The sequence below is a fragment of the Crassostrea angulata genome, chromosome 6 (assembly GCF_025612915.1).
Source record: "Crassostrea angulata isolate pt1a10 chromosome 6, ASM2561291v2, whole genome shotgun sequence".
Taxonomy (NCBI): domain Eukaryota; kingdom Metazoa; phylum Mollusca; class Bivalvia; order Ostreida; family Ostreidae; genus Magallana; species Magallana angulata.
The window spans coordinates 17,244,227-17,263,628 of record NC_069116.1 but is presented as its reverse complement, the minus strand read 5'-3'; the positions used below and the strand labels follow the sequence as shown (position 1 = coordinate 17,263,628).

The window sequence follows — 19,402 nt, the reverse complement described above, 5'->3', positions numbered from 1 at the left end:
GTGTTTTATCTGGTTTTGATTTATATACGGTTAATTTGTTCAACCTGAATTAAAAATCATTTTATCTAAAAGAAGTCAAATATAAAATCGATCTTTTCAGACCGAAGTCAGCCGCATTAAAAAATTAATTTTGCACCATTACGGAGATCCTGTGGAATTGTAGCCCTCTCCAGTAAACATCAGATATAAAAAATCGGAGAGGGCTACATTATTGCAGCTAAGGCATCCTCTGTTGTGTAAATTCAAGTTTGCAAAATCATAGTCCCTGGGGGTAGGGCGGGGCCGCAATGGCGCGTTGAATTTTTACATAGGAATATATAGAGAAAATCTTTTAAAATATTCTTGGAAAGTTTTCAGTCCAAAACACAGTACTTTGTTTGAAAGCTCAGGTTATGCAGATTTAAGTTTGATGAAACCATGATTCCCTAGAGAAAAGTGGGGCCACAAAATGGGGGGGGGGGGGTATATAGGATTAGAGAAAAATCTTCTTAGAGGTACAACAACAAAAGGGGCTTGGTATTTACCTAAAGAAAGATGTGGATAAAAATTGGCAGATTTTCAATTTTTTTCAGCAAGATCTACTGTACTTAGTTGAAAAGATATTTTGATTTTGATACTGTAATGCTAATTTGATCAGAGTGAAGGCTCGGGTGACCGAGTGGCCCCTGGGCCTCTTGTTATAAATGATATGAACTAATTTTTTTCAAAGAATATGTATACTGCACTTTACTATGCTTCCCATTATATGCCCCATGAAAACCAATGCCACCTTCAAGAAGAAATTGAACAATAATCATTAAATTAAGTTTCACATCATATTTATTATGTCAATTAAGATTTGGCTAGAATTGTCTTACAACCATTGCTTTTACAAAGAAAACAAACTTATGAAACAAATGAAACAAACACATGCAATATGGCCCGCACATTTGATTTGTGCAAATAAATATAATGCTTAACAAACATTCATCTATCTTAGAAGTTTATCTTTTTCGTGAATTATACTCTGCATGCAAGTTTAAAAGACACATTTAGACTCCATCAACTGTCTCATTACCCATGCATTTAAAATCTTTGCTATCAATTAAAATCCAAATATTAACATTATATAACAGGGGTTGTAAAAAACTACATGTAATAAATGTATGCTTTTGGAGAAATCTGATAGTCTCCAGTGGTCAAATTTTTAAAAAATTTCAGTTTAAAAGCTCAAGATTTTAAAAAGCGACTAAAAAGGACTTTCACAAAATGAAACTCATAAAATTACAAAATTGCCACAACATCTACTTGGGATTAAGCCCAGTGATGCCAAAGGACTTCACAACATAGTTTTTTTTTCATGATCATTGCTTTAATATTCTTAAAAATGCACTATGATTCTCACTTAACCAAAAAATTTAAAAAATCGGCAGTATGTTTTCATGATACAAAAATTATAACAATCTTTACAATAAAAGGTTTTCCAGTAAAAGGGAAATATATCAAAATATATTTACCGGTACATGCATTTGAAATCCTGTATTTTCTGTAATGGAATTTACCGGTAACCATTTCTACTAATAAAACTCATTTGCTAATCAACTGAATGTTTATAAATGGTGGACCATGTTATACCAAACATCACACACTGAAAATGAAGAGCAATGCACAAATAGAATGTCTACATCTACAGCAATAAATAAGAATCATAATATTTATCAAAGTACCACTGTACAATCCATTGATCTGTTAGATCAGCATTAATTCCATTAGTTCTTAAATTATTTATAATTATGTACTAATCACATTCATACAATTTATTGTATTGTGACCAAAAATAAAAAACAACCCACCATACAAAACTGCAGTTTAGTGGAAATACTGAGGAAATATTTGTATCATATTGAAGTTCTATAAACCCTATATTTATCATGTCAGATTGGATGAAGCCATATTTCAGAAGCACTGTGCGAGGATTTCACCAGTATTAGATTTGATTAACAAATACTTTTCTTTTGTTTCTGCATCATACTAACTAACATGTTGCAGCAAATGATTCACACAGAGCTGACCAAGAAGCACAGATAGATATACCAGTATGTCAACAAAACATTGGAAAATCTAAACTCCAAATACAATTTCTCTGTTAAATTATTTCAGTGACTACTTTTAAGCATAAATACAATTCCACTGAAGACACTGCAGTTGTAGTGACGTATTTGAACTGAAAATCAGCCATTCTTCTTCTAAAACATTGTGTTTCACACCAACGATAAAGGAATCAACATCACACATAAAATTATTTCATGGTTTTGGTTTTCTTTTTATTTCCCCATCATCCTTTAAATTATTTCATGAAAACTAAAATCATGTAACATCTTTTTCCTACCAAAAAAATCTCAATTTATAAGCAATTTAAGGCAATATAATTTGATTACAGGTATGTTTTATTGTTGAAAAGGAGTGCCAGTACCTGCAGAAATTTCATTTGTATAATTGTGTCATTGATAATTTTAAAGTAAAAAAGTTTGGAAAGATTCAATGTACCTCATTCTTACTTTTCTGAAAGGGGGAATGATAAGCACAGGGATATAAATATATAAAAAAAAAATATCTCATCATTTTTAGTGCTCAAACTGAAAAAAAAAAAAAAGAGTACAAAGGCATTGGAAGGTTTACATCTGTTATCGAGACCCTCCCCCTTACCCCAAAACAAATAAAACCAAAAACATGCTCATTTTATGACTATCTGCCACACACTGCTTTCTCAGAAAGCTCTTTTCTCAATCTTTAAATATATAAAGACATCTAAATTCATGGGACACAGGTTGTGAAACTGCATCAATGTATGGAAGTAAAAACACCATAATTGACTAGACTTGCAACACATTAAGGGTAGGGAGAAAAAAACACACATACCATATTATGAGACAATATCATTCATACTCAATTCATATTTCACAAATTCTTTGTACAATACCACATTGCTAGCATAAAAAAAAGTCACACACTCTTACAACAATGAGATTTCTGTTCACATAATGGCCCTTGAAGTAACATAGATAAGGAATACAAAACAGATATCTGCAGATCCAAGTTTGAAGAACTGGAGAATAATTTACAAAATGCCATACAAAATAATGTGAATCACAAAAGACAATTCATGATTTCATTTGTAATTATTTGATTAGAAAATGATTTTACCAACTTTTCTTCACCCTTGTTAGACATACTACAGTAATTTGAACATTCCAACAGAATTAGCATTTGGTTTTTAAAACACTGTTCACACCATCCCTTGTATTATTCTATATCTATATATTATTACATTCATTTGAGATCAAACTTGAATGACTTTAACTCAGATAGAGTCCCTGTCTTTCATGATAACATCTTTACTCCCCATCCTGTCTTTCACTATTCTCTCTATTAATGTCTGTAGATCATTTTTCAGTATATGTACCACCAATACCAAGCACCAGATCTGTAGATCTCAGGAGAGCCATGAGATTGGAGTACACACACACACACACACACATATATATATTCACAGAAACACAAGATTTTCTCAAAGATGATGTACTAAGACTGGTAGAGTAAATAACTTTTGAGAGGATTTGGTAACGGTAGTCTAGGAATTTCATGTAGTCTATTTTTCCCAAGTTGATGCCTGATTGTACGCCTACAGATGTCCATCAGGGGTAGAGGTTCCGCTACAACAATAGGTAGATGATTATTAGTTTAATTCATCATTAGCCTACATGTATGACATATTCAATATGTTATTTATACCTTTTTTACATATAGAAATTTATTTCAAACATAATATTCTTATTTATCATAATTACAAATGTAAATAAAATATGATGTACTCTACAAAGTACTTACGATCCAGTCCACCTAAATATTTCATTGTTATTTCACAATGACCCCACACGGCACTGACAATTGGATACAGTTTTCTCCCTTTGAGTCCTCTGAAGGCTACACCGAGGTACTGGCCGTCCACCACAAAACTGAGAGTTCCCTCATCCATGTCCAATACAACCAAGAAACTGTCTGGTACTACAAAGTTTTCATCTGAGTTCAACAGACTAGGATATGTTACACCAGGATTATTTTTAACGTCATGGTAAAGTTTGTTCCTTCCCAAGTCCCATCCCCAAGATTCACAATTACTGCCCACAAGAGACTGATAACCAACGCAGTGTAGGGGCGCATCACTCGTAGCCACGCCTACCACAGCGTGGGTCCCACGCTGCCTTGTGCTCCAAATGATTTCCCACACATGAAGTCCTCTTGTATACCCTACTTTGCCACGTATGCAGTCTGTACTTTGAGCAACGGGATGACGATGAAACGTTAACTTGTCATCGTCTTTCACAAATATGTTTAAAGATCTGTCATCCGGATTCCAGGAATGGTTGACTTGGGAGTCTTTGTTTGGGGACGGCATGTCGAGGAGCATGTCCAGCCGGGCAGGCTTCTGATAATCGGGGTTGTACACCATTTCACCTCGGTAGAGGGTTCTGTAGGAGGAATCTCGTGCTGAAACCGTTTTTATTCCACCTGATACTTTCTGCCCCATGCTCATTTACTGACCATGATTTAGGGCAGGCTCTGTTCACAGATTGAAAAATGTTCAAGGGAAAACAATTCAGACCAACTGATTTATTCTGTGTAGATCATGAGCAATTTTGTATCACTTGATAATAGAAGTTGGATGTTAGATCATGACCTTGACGTAATTTCTGGTAGATTTCTTTTTTATTTAGCAGCTTCCCTTTGTCAGTTGGTATCCTGAAAATATTAATGTTAATAAAAAATCAAATCTTTGTTCAATTTTATGATTTTGAAAACTGTCAAATAAAGAATTATGTATCTTTCTTTGCTAAAATATGGTTTTACCTTCATTTCATGATAATTTGAAAAGATTTGACTTTGATTTGGTGCATCAACTCTGGCAGAAAAATGCAGTATTGAATCTTTCCTCATTGATATTGTTGAGCCCCATGGCTAGTCATGCAAAACTTCTCATTGAATTTTCATGTTTTATGAATAATGTATGCCCTTAATGATTGGTTCCTTAACACTTTCAGGGAGGAATCTAGTAAATTGCAATGCAAATACTTGCTCATAAACTCAAGTATATGATCTTGGCCTATGTTTAACATATTTCAAACTAAACTAGGGTTTCAGCTGATGTTAAATTAAATGCAGAGGGTTACTTAAAGTAAATTGGAATCAATAATTTCTTCCAAAAGAACTTGTTTCACAAATGGTTTGAAATCAACATTCTTCTTTATTGATGGTATATAATAAAATTACTGTATTGGCAGAACATGAAGAAGCTGTGTGTCATAAATTGTGTTGGCTAATGAAGTTTTCTTACTCTTTAAACTACATTCTTAATTTCTTAAACTGAGCCCCTTTTCCTTGATGGATAAAACTTTAACTAACATTAAATATGATACTGTGCATGGAAGATAAAGACTATAAAGTAAATGAAATCAGTCAAAAAAGTTTAATGAACATTTTTTTTAAAGATTTGAGAAAAACAGTCAAAAAAGTTGAATGAATGAGAACAACTATTGTGTTTCACATTTCCAATTAACTTCATGAGTTTTTTAAACTACAAAACAATTTTATATCAGTAAGGTATATATGATTTTACATAAACATTTTCACTCTTTTTTATTTCAATTCATGAACATGTTGAATCCATGAAATGTTCAACTATTCTTTTCATAAATTTATGTACCTTTTTGTGCTGAAATATACACAAAGAACAGTCAACATAAAAGTATCCATAACCATGATAACCTTACATAAGGTGTAGCCATCGTGTCTGTTTTATAAATAGTTACGGGTTAATCTACTTGACTCGACTTACGGACAAAGTACCGTTACACGAGCTCCCCTTTGTCTACCGCCTCTTTGTCATCAGCTGTCCCTAAACAAAACAACACGTTCTATCTCTACGATCGATGGAAATATCAAAATCACACCACATTTCTAAACTTTGAATATATATCATTAAACAAATTATGCATTTGTTTTTGGTAAAGTCAAAGGAGAAACGTTTTTGTTACACCTCAAATGCACGAAACGTGCTCCACTTCACCAAAACACCCGCACTTTTCCACAGCGGGTGTTGTTAATTTCGTGTGATGTAGCACTTACCCTGAGTCCCCTTCACGTTTTTTAAAAAGATGACATATTAAACATATAATGTATGTTTACAAGATCTTCTATGTCGATTTATGGATCTTCTGCTGCTTTATTTTCATTGCCACTTTTGTGATTCACAGCAGGCAATGATCAACATGGCTGCCAAGCTAGTGCTTGTCACGTGATCATTTTGACATGACGTCACATACGAAGGTTACCTGCGGAAACATCTCATAATTACATTTTTAGGCAACTTAAAATTATCGCTATGATGACATGCATGACTCAACTTAAATGGAACAACTGACTAGACATAAACAATTCTGAAACAAAAAGACATAACGTTAAAGATATTGAAATTCATATTTATCCGACAAGGTGAGATAATTATCGATAAGTCAATAAACTGATAAAAAAAGTTACCGCTGCAATATTTTACATGTTGAGATGGTTGTTCAAAGTGAAAAAGAATATTTACATGTATAACACTGTAGAAAAACATTGAAGTTTTACAATATAGTTATTCTTAATGCTATTATTTCAATAACTTAGAAATAGCCAAATGTAATGATACCATTAAATGTGCATCTAAGCAATTTCCCCATTTTTTATATTTGCTTAAATCAATGTCATGTGGTGTTGCATTTGTACAGTGAAACTTAACTGGTTTTTTGGAATAAAGTTTACTGGTTTTGAAATTACCCCTACCAATATGCGGAAGTAGATCTTCTTTACGTAAAGGTGAAAACAGTCAGGACGGTATGTAAGTTGTGTTGTTATTCGCAAAGAAAAAAATCACTATTTAAGTATTTTAGAATAGTGCTAAAGATTGTTGACTTCTATGTGTTTATTTAATTCAAAATTGTAATATAGAGCTGAATGTCGCCCCCGTTCAACAAATGGAGATGTAAAGAAATGCAAGTCAAGATTTCGTCTCAAAATTTTAGTAGAGATACATAAGTCATAACGTTAAATGCTTACCCTGCAGAATCTAAGTGGAATCTGTGATATTTACAAACGGTATTATGAAATACTTGTTATTTCTTACTATTTCAGTTTCATTATGATATTTAATGCATTTCAATCCATATGATGAAATATAAAAACCACGCCATTAAAAGGCGTGAAATAAAGCATTTAAGTGTTTATTTTTTTGTCTTTTCTAAAAAAAATCTTTATACGAAATGAAATGATTTTCTTTGAATCATTTCAAGATTTAGAAAAGCCCTTTGTGTTTCTAATTTCTGTCACCATGTATTTTAAACTTATGTAATATTTTTCATACATTGATCACTGTTGATATCTTGCACCATACAAAAAAAATGACAGATATCTGTTCATTTCCTATAATTGTTTCAAACATTTCCATAAAAGTAAAATTTTATTTAAAAGACTTGATGTGGATTAACATTTTTGTATGTGACATTTTCATTTGTTTCTTTTAGGGTGCTGAATTAAATGCCAAGGATATTCCAGCAAGCTTGCATCATATTCTTCAGGTGTCTTCAGTCAAATTCAAAGAGAACTTTGTCAAGGTCTTTACAAATTACAAAATCTGAGTTTGTAAATGCCCATACACTCAAATTCTTTTGTGTCAGAAGTTTTCACATTCCCACAGAGAGAGCCATGGCTGAAAACAGGTAATATTTATTCTTTTTTGTATAATAAATACATTCTAGAGGACCTAATTGGAAAATAAATGTTATATTTGCTTTGGTCTTAATGCAGAAAGACTCTTGATTATTTAAATCAGATAGGTCAGTGGGGTAAATTCTATTCTGAAACCATTTCAACAGGAGCTTGGACTTTGGGTAGTTGTGTCAAACAGAATGTGATGTAAGCATGTCTATTTCATTGCTGGCCACTCAGCCATGGCTCTTTGAAATAAATCAACAAGATTTGTCTGGCTTTTTAGCTAAGACTAGCAATCTGTGTATATTTTGCTTGAAACCAGCATCATTTTTAACTTGTTTTGATGCAGGAAAAAGATGGTTATATCCTACCGAAAGTCCAAGGTCTTGTTAACATGGTTCTATCATTACCTATTACCAATTTTTTTCATATTTATTGTAGATATACCACAGGCTATGCTAAACTTGGAACTTCCAGTTGTAAGAAATGTAAACAAAAGATTGATAAAGGGGGACTAAGAATTGGAAAAGTGGTGTCAAACCCATTCTCTGATGAAGGCGGTGACATGAAACAGTGGTACCACCCACAGTGCATGTTTGAAACCCTAAAGAGAGCCAGAGCCACCACAAAGAAAATTGAGGAGCCAGACGATCTTGAAGGATTCACAGAGATCGAGCAGTCTGATAAAGATTTGATCAATAAGTTAATCAAAGGTGAAGTTGTAGATTGATTTTAATGTGGGCAAATCTTTGATATTTGAATTCACCATCCCTTAGGCTAATATCAATATGTATGTATCTTATGGATATATCTTCCTCTCATGGATATGTCTTCCTAAGTTGAAAGTATCCAACACTTTTTTTTCATATCCGGTACTTTATTTTAGTACTTGTATCTCTTATTCCTAGAAAAATCTTGGGATTTTGTTTCTAAGACGTATTGGGATTTCGAAGTTTAGAATGTAATTAATTTCATTGTATTATTTGAACAAGGAGGTTGATTACAAGATCTTCTATTGTAGAATTCTATTGTAGAATTATATTGTATTAGAATTCTATTGTAGAATTTGCCACTCACTCCAGTACAAAGTCTCCAGGCTCTGCGAAGAAAAAGGCAACATCCAAAGTACAGGCCACTCTGCCCTTTTCCCCCACAAAGCAAAAGGCTGATCCTGGTGATGAAGGTGGATTTAAATTGATAGCATCTAAATATATCAAAATTCACATGTACCTTTTTATAGGAATTTTTGTCAGCATGCATTAAGTTTGAATCTAGTAGATTCTTCCAAAGGGTATCTTTAAGGCTTTATCTTTTGCAATAAATAGCCTATACTCTGTCATTATTTAATTTATTCAGCTGGTCCTTCAACAAGTGCCTTGGAAAGTGATGCTCCAGGCCACAGAGATGACTCATTCCGAGAGTTCCGACGCCTCTGTGCGGAAATCGCAGAGGAGAATTCCTACTTGGCTAAAACTAAACTTGTCCATGATTTCATTAACAAAGGCTCCTCTGGAGGTAAAATACATTTATATATCTGAATAGAAAAATATATTCCAAATTGATACCTAAAATGCCATTTGACCATTAGAAACAATAAAAATAATGTATGATACAATAATTTATTATGTTGTCTCTCATAATTACATAAGCAAGGTAAAGCAAGCTGCAGATGTCAAATGGAGTTACTAAATGAAGAATCAAGATCTGACTTTGAAAGGAACCAAAAATAATCACTGAACCAAATTTTCATAAAGAATTTTACCATCATGGCATTGTCATTGAATTTTATTAACTCACATTGTATTACTTCTAGAATGTGTAAATAACAATATGAATATTGTGTAATTTCCCTGGAAACATACACATACACAGAAGTACCACTGTATTTAAAGTCTCTTTTACAAGAATTGCTTTGAATATGGTATGACTTATTATTGCTCTTGTATGCAGTAGTGATGGGAATCGATAAGATTTTTATAATCGATAATCGGTTTCCTGCAACTAACTAATTATCTATTATAATCGGAGATTTTTATATTTTATAGTGTAATGCTAAGTAAATGAAAATAAACAAGTAACAATGAACAGACTCATCACTAGGCTTTCGTAATTTAATTTACTTAGTATTTCAAGCTATAAAAAAATTATATTCAAAAGATTTTCATTAGAAGGCAGTCCAGCATTATTTTTGAGTCCAGCATTATTTATGAGTCCAATTTTGAGAATATGCTATATTTCCCGAGTAAGAATATGGAGCTCGTCTGACATGTCAGCCATTTTCAGACTGCGCGCCTTTTCAGGGTTTAGATAGTTTACGTCAAGAATATTATATTTATGATATGCGCTCGTTGAAAGGGAAAAAACCTCAACCGATTAATCATAATGAAACCTTTTATGATCGAGCGCTTAGAATGCTATAACAATCGATCGATTTTCGATTATTATCGATGATTGGGACATCACTAGTATGCAGTCATAAAAAATAACCTTTTAATTGTAATCTATGAGTTTTGATAAAGGGAAGTGATAAACTTGTGTATCTGAAGTTATGTTAGATACAGATTTGCCATTTATTTTTTGTGTAGATGGGTTTAAAGGTGACATTTACCTGTGGATGAAGTGTCTGTTACCTGGAGTAGTGAAGCAGGTGTACAACCTTAACAGTAAACAACTGGTTAAACTGTTCAGCCAGGTATGAAACTACATTCACCTGATTTACAATTTTAAAAAGTCTTGTGTATAATCAACACTTTTCTAATATAATTAAATTGAAAAATCCTGAAAAAAATTGTTACTTAGTTCACACCTTACAACGACAAAGAAAATTCTGCTTCTACTGTTTGGTTTTTTTTTAAAGTTTATTGCAAGGTACAGAAGTAAAAACCCTATAATTTGATCCCAGGGCAAGCAGGTTAGATGCTAGAGTATGATTGCCAGATATATCTGGTAGTATTTGGGAATACATGAACTAAGTTTACACTGTAACCTGATGCAGTCCTTTCATACATATATAAAGGGATTGCCCTGCAAGGACATTCTATTGTATTCACACACTATACATGTCATAGGATTAACAGGTATGTGACTGTCAGTCAATATATCAGGTCTCAGTAGCTCAGTGGTAAGAGTGCTGACATGGTACGCCAGAGGCCCTGGGTTCGAGGCCAGGTTGAGACTTGACTTTTCACCACCTGTCATATTTGGTGCCCAATGTTTTAAACCCACGGTCATCCCCTAAGAACATGTTTCAAAACATCGTAAATTCCAGGAATAATTTTACCAAGAGGGGGAGTAAATCACCGGGTTAACAGATGTGTGTCTGTCAGTTAATGTATCAGGTCTCCATATATCAGTGGTTAGCTGGTGGCAAGGTATGCCAGAGGCCACAGGTTTGAGTCTTAGTTGAAACTTGCCTTTTCACCACCTGTTACACACACAGAAGAACAAAACCAAGACTAGAGATAGAGAGGAGTTTGTAATTGTAGGATTTCTCATTTTCTAAGTGTCTTATTTTTCTGTTATTGTAGATATTTGGTGCAAGTCAGGATGACATGGTTGCAGATTTGGATCAGGTATATACAGGCCATTTTATCGTATATTTTTAAAAAGAAATTCAATACAAAACAAATGCACTTTTGGATGTCAGAACAGACCCTATTTTCTTCACAAAGTAATACATGTATTTTGGTATAATTGAAAGATTCTTTTTTAGACATATTGAGTATAAACAAATGCAGCATTGTATTGCATTTAACAAGGTATTGTTTATAAGTATGACACAACTTCAACTGCAGTTACCGGTACTGTACTGAAATGTCTCAGATCCTGTCACTTGTCCTTTTTTCCAGGGTGATGTCGCAGAGACCGTCAGATTGTACTTTGAAGAGAGCAAGCGATTACCCCCACAAAAGAAGAGTTTACTCTCTTTGCAGCAGGTAGCATTAATTTATTGAGAGGCAGGTTTTACAAGTTTTGAAATATGTTGTGAATGAATTTTTTGATTTATGAATAATTATGTAGTGCAGCATAAATTACTGATGCTATGATCTTGTTAGGTTGATGACTACCTTGATGAATTATCCAAAGTAACCAAGGAAGATGACCAACAAAGAATTCTCACTAAGGTTGCTAAGAGGTTAGTGTGTCAAGACAGGTCCAGTATACTGTACATGTACTTGTACATAAACAATGTAAAATGTACCTAACATATATACAATTACGGGTACCGGTAATATAAAGTACCGCTCTAAAGTAACACTATACTCTAGACCACTTCAAGCTGCAAATAAGACCACATCATTTTGCATTCAGGTGCACAGGGAATGATTTGAAGATGTTTGTGAGATTGATAAAGCATGACCTTAGAATAAACTCTGGAGCAAAGCATATGTAAGTATTTCAGTTTTTAAAAGAATTGTGTGAAATTCCAACGACAAGTACAACTAAATAACAGTGAAAAAGAATAGTAAAAAAAAAAAGGTAAATGATTGAATAAGGGGGAAATTCTATATTATATTTTTTTATGTGATGTTAAAGACACTGACTGTCTAGTCTATTTTACCGGTTGTTATTTATACTTTACCTCTTTTACTACCATTGTTATTTGCTCAATCTCTCTTCTACAGATTGGATGCTCTGGATGACAATGCGTACGCTGCCTTCCAAGCGTCCAGGAATCTGAGGGACGTAGTGGACCGGGTGATGGAGAACAAGGCAGGAGGAGTGCCGGGGATGAAGAAGAAGCTCAGTGTCAAAGCCTCCCTCATGACCCCTGTCCTTCCCATGCTGGTCAGTGAAGCTTGACCATACCATTTAAAGCATACACAATTAATTGATTTCTCGTACATGATTAAAATCTGAACAAGAAATCTCAAGATCTCAATTCACATGCAAAATTTATGCTTTTAATGTGCATGTCATTTTAAAGAAAAAAAGTTGTGTGTGAAATTTTGTTTTTCATTGTGTTTCAGGCAGAGGCTTGTAGGTCAGTTGACCAGGCAATGAAGAAGTGTCCTAATGGTTTCTATGCAGAGATAAAGTACGATGGAGAGAGAGTACAACTTCATAAAAAGGGACACAACTTTCAGTATTTCAGCAGAAGTCTAAAGCCAGTTTTACCCCACAAAGTATGTTGCCTTTTTCTAGAGATGGATTTTCTTGAATAGTTCATGTATAATATAATTTTGCATGAATGTTATCATTAATGAATGTTATCATTGATTTATGATTGAGTTTATGTTTTATTTCAAAAATGTTCGAAGGTCCAGCATTTTAAGGAGTTTATCCCTAAGGCCTTTCCCACTGGTGATGATCTCATTCTGGATGCAGAGGTTTTATTAGTGGACAACAAGACCAGCAAACCACTCCCGTTTGGAACACTAGGAGTTCACAAGGTTAGATTTTTTTTCCCTGGGTTTCTTCTTTTTTTGATGGGAAGGGGTTTATGAACATGAAATTATTTTTCTAAACTTTTTATGTACATGTACTAATGATGTTTTGATTATATTTTAGAAAGCTGCATTTCAAGATGCTAATGTCTGCCTGTTTGTGTTTGATTGTCTTCATTTAAATGGAGAAAATATTATGCACAAGTAAGTCAAGCCTAAATAATGAGATTGAATACATGTATTACCAATGAATGAGTGCTGTTCATTGCAATACACTTTGAGGAAAATCTCTATGACCTTTTGTGTAATTCAGACCTATAAAAGAGAGAAAGAAGATTCTGGAAACAGAGATGAAAGAAATTCCCAACAGAGTCATGCTTTCTGAGGCCCAGCTCATTAATGTAAGAAAACAGTAGTTTCATCATTCAAGCTTGAAAGATTTCAACCTTAATTTAAATCAACATAATACTAAAGACAACCATCAATAAAGTCCTATTATGTATGAATTTCACACAATTACCAATTATGTTTGTTGATACACATTCGGTAGATACATATTTGTTTTTTTTATGCAATGTATAAAGTTTGGTTCCTGTTTATTTTTCCTTCAAGGATCCTGATGATCTTCAAACATTGATGACAAAAGTATTCAAGGAAGGCCTCGAGGGGCTTGTCTTAAAGGACATTAATGTAAGTCTGTCAAATCAACTTATCCCAATAACATGTACGGTTGTTTTCAAATTTAGGCATTAATTTACAATGCAATATAAATCGCAATGGTGTTGCTATCTATTAAGTAAGTTAATTTGAAAAAATATATTTTGTTTGAGAGTGTTTTTCATTGTTATGCTTCAACAATGATACACATATGAATTAAGCTCTTATTTAAAAAAAGATAATCTTTTATTGTAGAGTAAGTATGAGCCAGGAAAACGTCACTGGCTGAAGATCAAGAAGGACTACCTGGAGCAGGGGACGATGGCGGACTCAGCAGATCTTGTGGTGCTGGGGGCGTACTTCGGAACAGGAAATAAAGGTACACTTCTTCACCTATGTATCCAAATACAGTAAATATCACATGTAAAGAACTCTTATGTACGGAAATTATCTACCTATGTTGAATACCTTTCAACACCCCTGATGACTTTAAAGAGAAGTACATATATTTAGATTTGTTTATTTGCTTTGAAAATGACAAAAGGACATTTAAATATCTGAAAACTCTTGCTTTAGAAGCTGTTACCTTGTATTAATTTGATACTGTATCTGTTTGTTTTCAGGTGGTATCATGTCCATCTTTCTGTTGGGTGTCTATGACCCCAGCAGCAGTAAGTGGTGTACGGTCACAAAGTGTCACAGTGGTCTGGATGACAAGACATTGGAGGAGCTTCAGAAATCGCTGGACATGGTCAAAATTAGCAAGAATGCCGACAAGGTGAGGGTCGAGTCACTGGCTTAAACTTAGTCCCATCCAGATTACTAGGAGCAACTAATTTTTTCTCCATGAAGAAAATAATAAGGCGTTGCTTTTGAAGAATAAGTTCAATGGCTCTTCTTGTCATGTTTGCATAACTTGCACATTCTTTATTTTAAAAAATCATAAGTAGGAAGTTTTTGGATTTTTTTTAAACTGTTTTTTTAATTGTGAATGTGCTTAGCTTTCTTTGACAACAAAATAGAAAAACAGAAAAAATGAAGTGTAATTTTATCTGTGGATCTGATCACATATCACAGTACATGTATTATGGAATTGGATTAATCATTCTTATTCCTGATTGATTATATATATGTTCTTTATTTGGTATTTACAGGTACCAAGTTGGCTGAATGTAAAAAAGCAAGTTGTGCCAGACTTTGTGACGAGAGACCCCAAGAAGTCACCAGTCTGGGAGATTTCTGGCGCAGAGTTTAGCAAGGCTGATATACACACTGCAGATGGAATTTCCATAAGGTTTCCCCGAATCACAAAGTTTAGGGATGACAAGAATTGGGAGAATGCAACGGATTTGCACAGACTCAGAGTAAGCAATAACCCTTGGTTAACATAAGTAGATATCAGATGGAAAAGTATCATGGTATAGGCTATGTGTGGCTTTTTGTAGTGTTAAAGCTTTTGGCTTTATGTTAAAGTTTATTCAGTCATTATACCAAAACTTTTTAGTTAAAAACTACTGTTGTTTCTCTTAACACTTGTAAGTTAATTCTTATACAGAACATTCTCTATGCACGTACTGTACAGTAGATGTATCTACATGGTCTCGGTCATCTTCACTAGCCAAGGGTTTACGATCTACTCTGCTTCTCTAGTCTACCCTGACAGCTGTAATGAAATATCAATTTTGTCTAGAAGTAAATATGCAATTGATAAGCTAGAGTCTCTGTATATTTTTAAACTAAAAATAGTTGAACAATATACCCACCAGCAGGAAAATTGATGTGATGTAGCTTAAAAAATGATGAAATTATCAACTTGGGATCAACACTTACATGTACCTGTAGATTTTGAGAGTACTACTAGTCTTTCAAAGATGATTGAAGTTCTTGGAGATGAATTCTAACTTTAAATATTGTTTTGCAGACCCTCTTCAAGAAATCAAAGGAAACCACAGACCTCATCCCAAGCTCCAGTGAAGGGACCCCGAAAAAGAAACCCTTGAAGGATGATAATGAAGACAATGATAACAACAATGAGGGGGATGACAGTGGGACGGACATAAACAGTGATGATGACACAGGGGTATCTCCCATGAAAACCACCCCTGCCAAAAACAGTGCCACACCCTCAAAAACCACACCCTTGAAAGCTACACCAACAAAAAATGGGGTGAAGAGGAAACATAGTGACACTGGAAATGGGGAGATAACTCCATCCAAAAAGGTGATTCGGTGGGGGATATGAATTAATTTTCATACATTCCAAGGCGAAATCACATCAAATTCATTTTTTAAGAGACAATCTATAAAGTTTAATCTTGGCAATGTAGTCACCTTTACAGATGATTCAGTATGATGCATGAAATAACGGCTGGTCCATATTTTCGTTCACAGTCAAAGCCAATGTGCAAGTATGGAGCAGATTGTTACCAGACCAACCCTACACATCTGGAAGAGTTTGACCATCCTCCTAAGGTCTGAACAAATCCCAACATTATTTACATAGATGTAAATCAATTGATGTTGAAGTAATTAGTTACCCTGATATATTAAAGGATGATAAACCAGCTCATATACACTAGCCTTTGTACTGCAGTAATCATGTTTTAAATGTAGACATTGCAAGATAGGTGTTGAAAACCAAATTATTAACTTCGTATTGTTTGTAAAGCCAACATAGTTTTTATTTTATTAGACATTTATGCATATGGAATAATGTTTTACTCAAGTAGGGAATTTGCTTTAATATGTCATTGATTTGATACATTTTCCTTTATTTAGACTCTTCCAAATGTATTCAGAGGTTGCAAAATTTTCCTGCCAACCGACACCAAATTGTACAGGACACTTAGAAGATACATCATTGGGTATGTTTGCCGATTCCTTATTTTTGATTGGTAGATTGCACATTTACATTGTTAATTTTCATGAGATCATTTCAAGTTCTTAATTATTTTATGTTTATGTAGGTATATTATAAAAACTACTGTCAATTATTCAACAGTTTATGATCATTTGAAAAATTGCAAGTATTTAATTCAGTAATAATTGTACATGTATTTTAATGCCTTATTTACCAAATTCTTTCCATTAATTCAAGTACATGTACCGGTACATGCTAGAATTAAGTATATAAGCTTGTAGAAGCCAATTTATATATGTATACAGTAGACCACACAATACATGTATGAAATATTAATAACAGTCATTCAAATCAGTTTGTGACTATTAATTTAGTAAACCTGTTCCTCAGTCATAGCCTTGTCATAGATGTACGATATATGTATGACACACAGTGTAGGTTTTCTATCAAATATTGTCCTTCTGTTTCAAGTTGGGATGGTGAATTGGTTCCTGAGTATGATAAGGCTTCAGCGACCCATGTGATATTGGACAAAGGCCACAAAGTAGGATTGTTGTTCCTTTTTCTTTATTCAACTTTAATATCAGTAATTGATGTATCATTCAACTAGACATTTATTTTTAAGTAATTTTTATGAGATTGAAACCTTTTACTTGTATAGATAAATATTAAAAGCTCATGCTTTTGGGAATGTTTCCCAGATTATAGTTTTTAATACATATATAATGTATTAAAAAAGTATGAGCTTGACGTGTTACATATTTTCTGTTCCAGGGTGACATAGTTAAGTGTGCAGGGGTGTGTTTAACCTTGGACTGGATTAAGATGTGTATAAAGAAGAAAATGTTGGTCAGGACTGACCCCTATCTAGTGGGTGATGACGACGAGTGACCTGTTGTTGTGTGAACTTACTAGGACGTCAGGTTTCACACCATTATCAGATCCTGTATTTCTGTGTTAGGAAACTACTCTAGAATAGATTTCACTATGTTTCTAGTAGAAGGAAGTAAAAAGATATTTCAAGATTTAAATTAAAACTGTATTTGATCATTGTGTAAACACCGACAATATAATAGAAATATTTTCTGTAGAGGTAATTGTAAGTGTAAAAAATATCTTGATTGAATGCCAATAACTGGTATTGTGATATCAAGTGAGAGATCAATGTCTGATTACTGTTTGATATTTTGTAAAGGTATGATATCTGGTAAGAGCTTAATATCTGATAAAACTAACATCAGATGATAGATTTTTGTTAAAAGATATCTGGTTACATTAATATTCAAGTTCAGGTAAAAAGATTAAAAGATATCTGGTTACATTAATATTCAAGTTCAGGTCGATATCTGAGAATAGCTCAGTATTTTATAACAGTTCAATACACGTATCTGACAACCGATTGATATATCTGATAAGTAGAAGATATTTGATGACTGGACAATGTCTTGGTAAAGGTCAGTTGTGAGCATAGGTTGGGTCATTAGGTCAGAGTATCTGAAAATAGATCATATATACTAGTATCTGATAACAAGTTGATATCAAATCACGAATCAGTCAATACTTGATAGCTGATCAATACTAAGATATAGATGCAATGATAACAGGGTGGCATATAAGAAGAGGTCCTACAGAAATAATCAAAAGTCCACTACCTTGTTGTAAAGATTTCAGAAAGGCAGCTCTTGTTGTATTTGTGTGTACACTTTGTTTTGATAAAATAAATATTAGAATACGTAACTGACTTTTTTTTCAAACATCATCTGATGAGTCGTCCGATTAGTCATATAAGGAGGCTGGGTGTTCTACAAATTAACCATCAGATCTACCTTAAATTTAAAATGGGGTTATTTAGCTAAAAACATTAATTTAGTAAAGAAAATATGTATATTTTCACTTTAAGATTTGAATGTACTCCTATCATTATAGCTCTTCTTTATTAGGATATTCATTTTAAAAGTCTAAAAATGACCACAACCATCTTAATGAAGACTTTGATTTTTTTTAATCTAAAATGGCCTTTGCATGTTTTGCTGTCTGACAAGTAAAGATCACAATGTAGATGATAATGTTGATGAATCAATTTTGCTGAATTGTTTTGAAGTAAAAAGCCATTCCTGACAAATATCTGCATTTGATCTTACATCTGACTAGAATCCTCTGTAAAATTCTTCAGTGTAATAAATATAAAAAAAAGTTGAACATGGATTATATGATTGTTTTTAAACGTCACAAGTTGTGAATAAAGTAAAATAAAGAAAAGGATTTTTTAAATAGTCTTCCCCTGTTCTTTCTTCCAAATATAAAAAAAACACATTATTGACGAAAAAGCAACATGTATCGGTATCACATATAAACTCACCAAGCAAGAGTTTCTTTATATTACACAAACAATATTTTTCAACATATTTACAACAATTACAAATCATCGAGCAAATCTAAAAAGCCTAAATTCCTCTTCACTTCATAGATTCTCTGTAAAATCGCCACGCGATTGCATAGTTTTACACTTTGACCACATGACTCGAAATCTATTAAATTCAACACACTTCATTTCAAATAAAATACGTTCCGAGTATGAAAGTTGTTTGCATTGCAGAAAACATACACAACCAGCTATATTTTTTTTTCTAAAATGCTAGGCTACCTTCATAGCCAGATGAATCACCAAAGAAAGCAATCTATTTCTGGATCATTTATCCATAAAAATGGGTTACAT

General features: G+C 33.3%; 2 protein-coding genes across 8 annotated transcripts; one reads left to right on the top strand and one right to left on the bottom strand.

Moving 5' to 3' along the window:
• Positions 1-801: 801 nt before the first annotated feature.
• On the bottom strand, positions 802-6,321 carry LOC128188749 (SPRY domain-containing SOCS box protein 1-like). 2 transcript variants are annotated; one of them, XM_052859993.1, is made up of 4 exons: positions 6,163-6,321; positions 4,888-5,086; positions 3,868-4,779; positions 802-3,692 (listed from the first exon to the last, which is right to left on the bottom strand). In XM_052859993.1, exons 3-4 carry the CDS (start codon positions 4,571-4,573, stop codon positions 3,562-3,564), a joined length of 837 nt encoding a protein of 278 aa, XP_052715953.1. In that variant the 5' UTR covers positions 4,574-4,779; positions 4,888-5,086; positions 6,163-6,321; the 3' UTR covers positions 802-3,561. The 2 variants fall into 2 exon arrangements, with proteins under 2 accessions (XP_052715953.1, XP_052715952.1); XM_052859992.1 differs by lacking the exon at positions 4,888-5,086.
• Positions 6,322-6,509: 188 nt separating this feature from the next.
• On the top strand, positions 6,510-18,423 carry LOC128189612 (DNA ligase 3-like). Of its 6 annotated transcripts, XR_008244256.1 has the most exons (25): positions 6,924-7,170; positions 7,596-7,790; positions 8,224-8,495; positions 8,846-8,965; positions 9,139-9,297; positions 10,368-10,474; positions 11,310-11,354; positions 11,631-11,717; positions 11,838-11,917; positions 12,094-12,171; positions 12,408-12,570; positions 12,753-12,908; positions 13,044-13,175; positions 13,294-13,373; positions 13,483-13,570; positions 13,782-13,859; positions 14,082-14,205; positions 14,450-14,604; positions 14,981-15,190; positions 15,748-16,047; positions 16,218-16,298; positions 16,605-16,690; positions 17,158-17,230; positions 17,461-17,978; positions 18,025-18,423. XR_008244256.1 is itself a non-coding variant. In XM_052861280.1 (24 exons), exons 2-24 carry the CDS (start codon positions 7,609-7,611, stop codon positions 17,575-17,577), a joined length of 2,973 nt encoding a protein of 990 aa, XP_052717240.1. In that variant the 5' UTR covers positions 6,510-6,528; positions 7,596-7,608; the 3' UTR covers positions 17,578-18,423. The 6 variants fall into 6 exon arrangements, 5 of the variants coding, with proteins under 5 accessions (XP_052717240.1, XP_052717238.1, XP_052717237.1 ...); XM_052861280.1 differs by lacking the exon at positions 6,924-7,170 and adding an exon at positions 6,510-6,528 and having other exon boundaries at positions 17,461-18,423; XM_052861278.1 differs by lacking the exon at positions 6,924-7,170 and adding an exon at positions 6,840-6,909 and having other exon boundaries at positions 17,461-18,423.
• The last annotated feature ends 979 nt before the right edge of the window (positions 18,424-19,402 follow it).

Excerpts from the sequence above, each read along its gene's own strand:
- LOC128188749 (XM_052859993.1), bottom strand. The coding sequence starts at position 4,573 with ATGAGCATGGGGCAGAAAGTATCAGGTGGAATAAAAACGGTTTCAGCA. Across the intron at positions 3,693-3,867 it reads ATATTTAGGTGGACTGGATC|CGGAACCTCTACCCCTGATG; the intron begins GTAAGTACTTTG and ends CTATTGTTGTAG.
- LOC128189612 (XM_052861280.1), top strand. The coding sequence starts at position 7,609 with ATGCCAAGGATATTCCAGCAAGCTTGCATCATATTCTTCAGGTGTCTT. Across the intron at positions 7,791-8,223 it reads AGAGCCATGGCTGAAAACAG|ATATACCACAGGCTATGCTA; the intron begins GTAATATTTATT and ends TATTTATTGTAG. Across the intron at positions 13,860-14,081 it reads TTGTCTTAAAGGACATTAAT|AGTAAGTATGAGCCAGGAAA; the intron begins GTAAGTCTGTCA and ends CTTTTATTGTAG.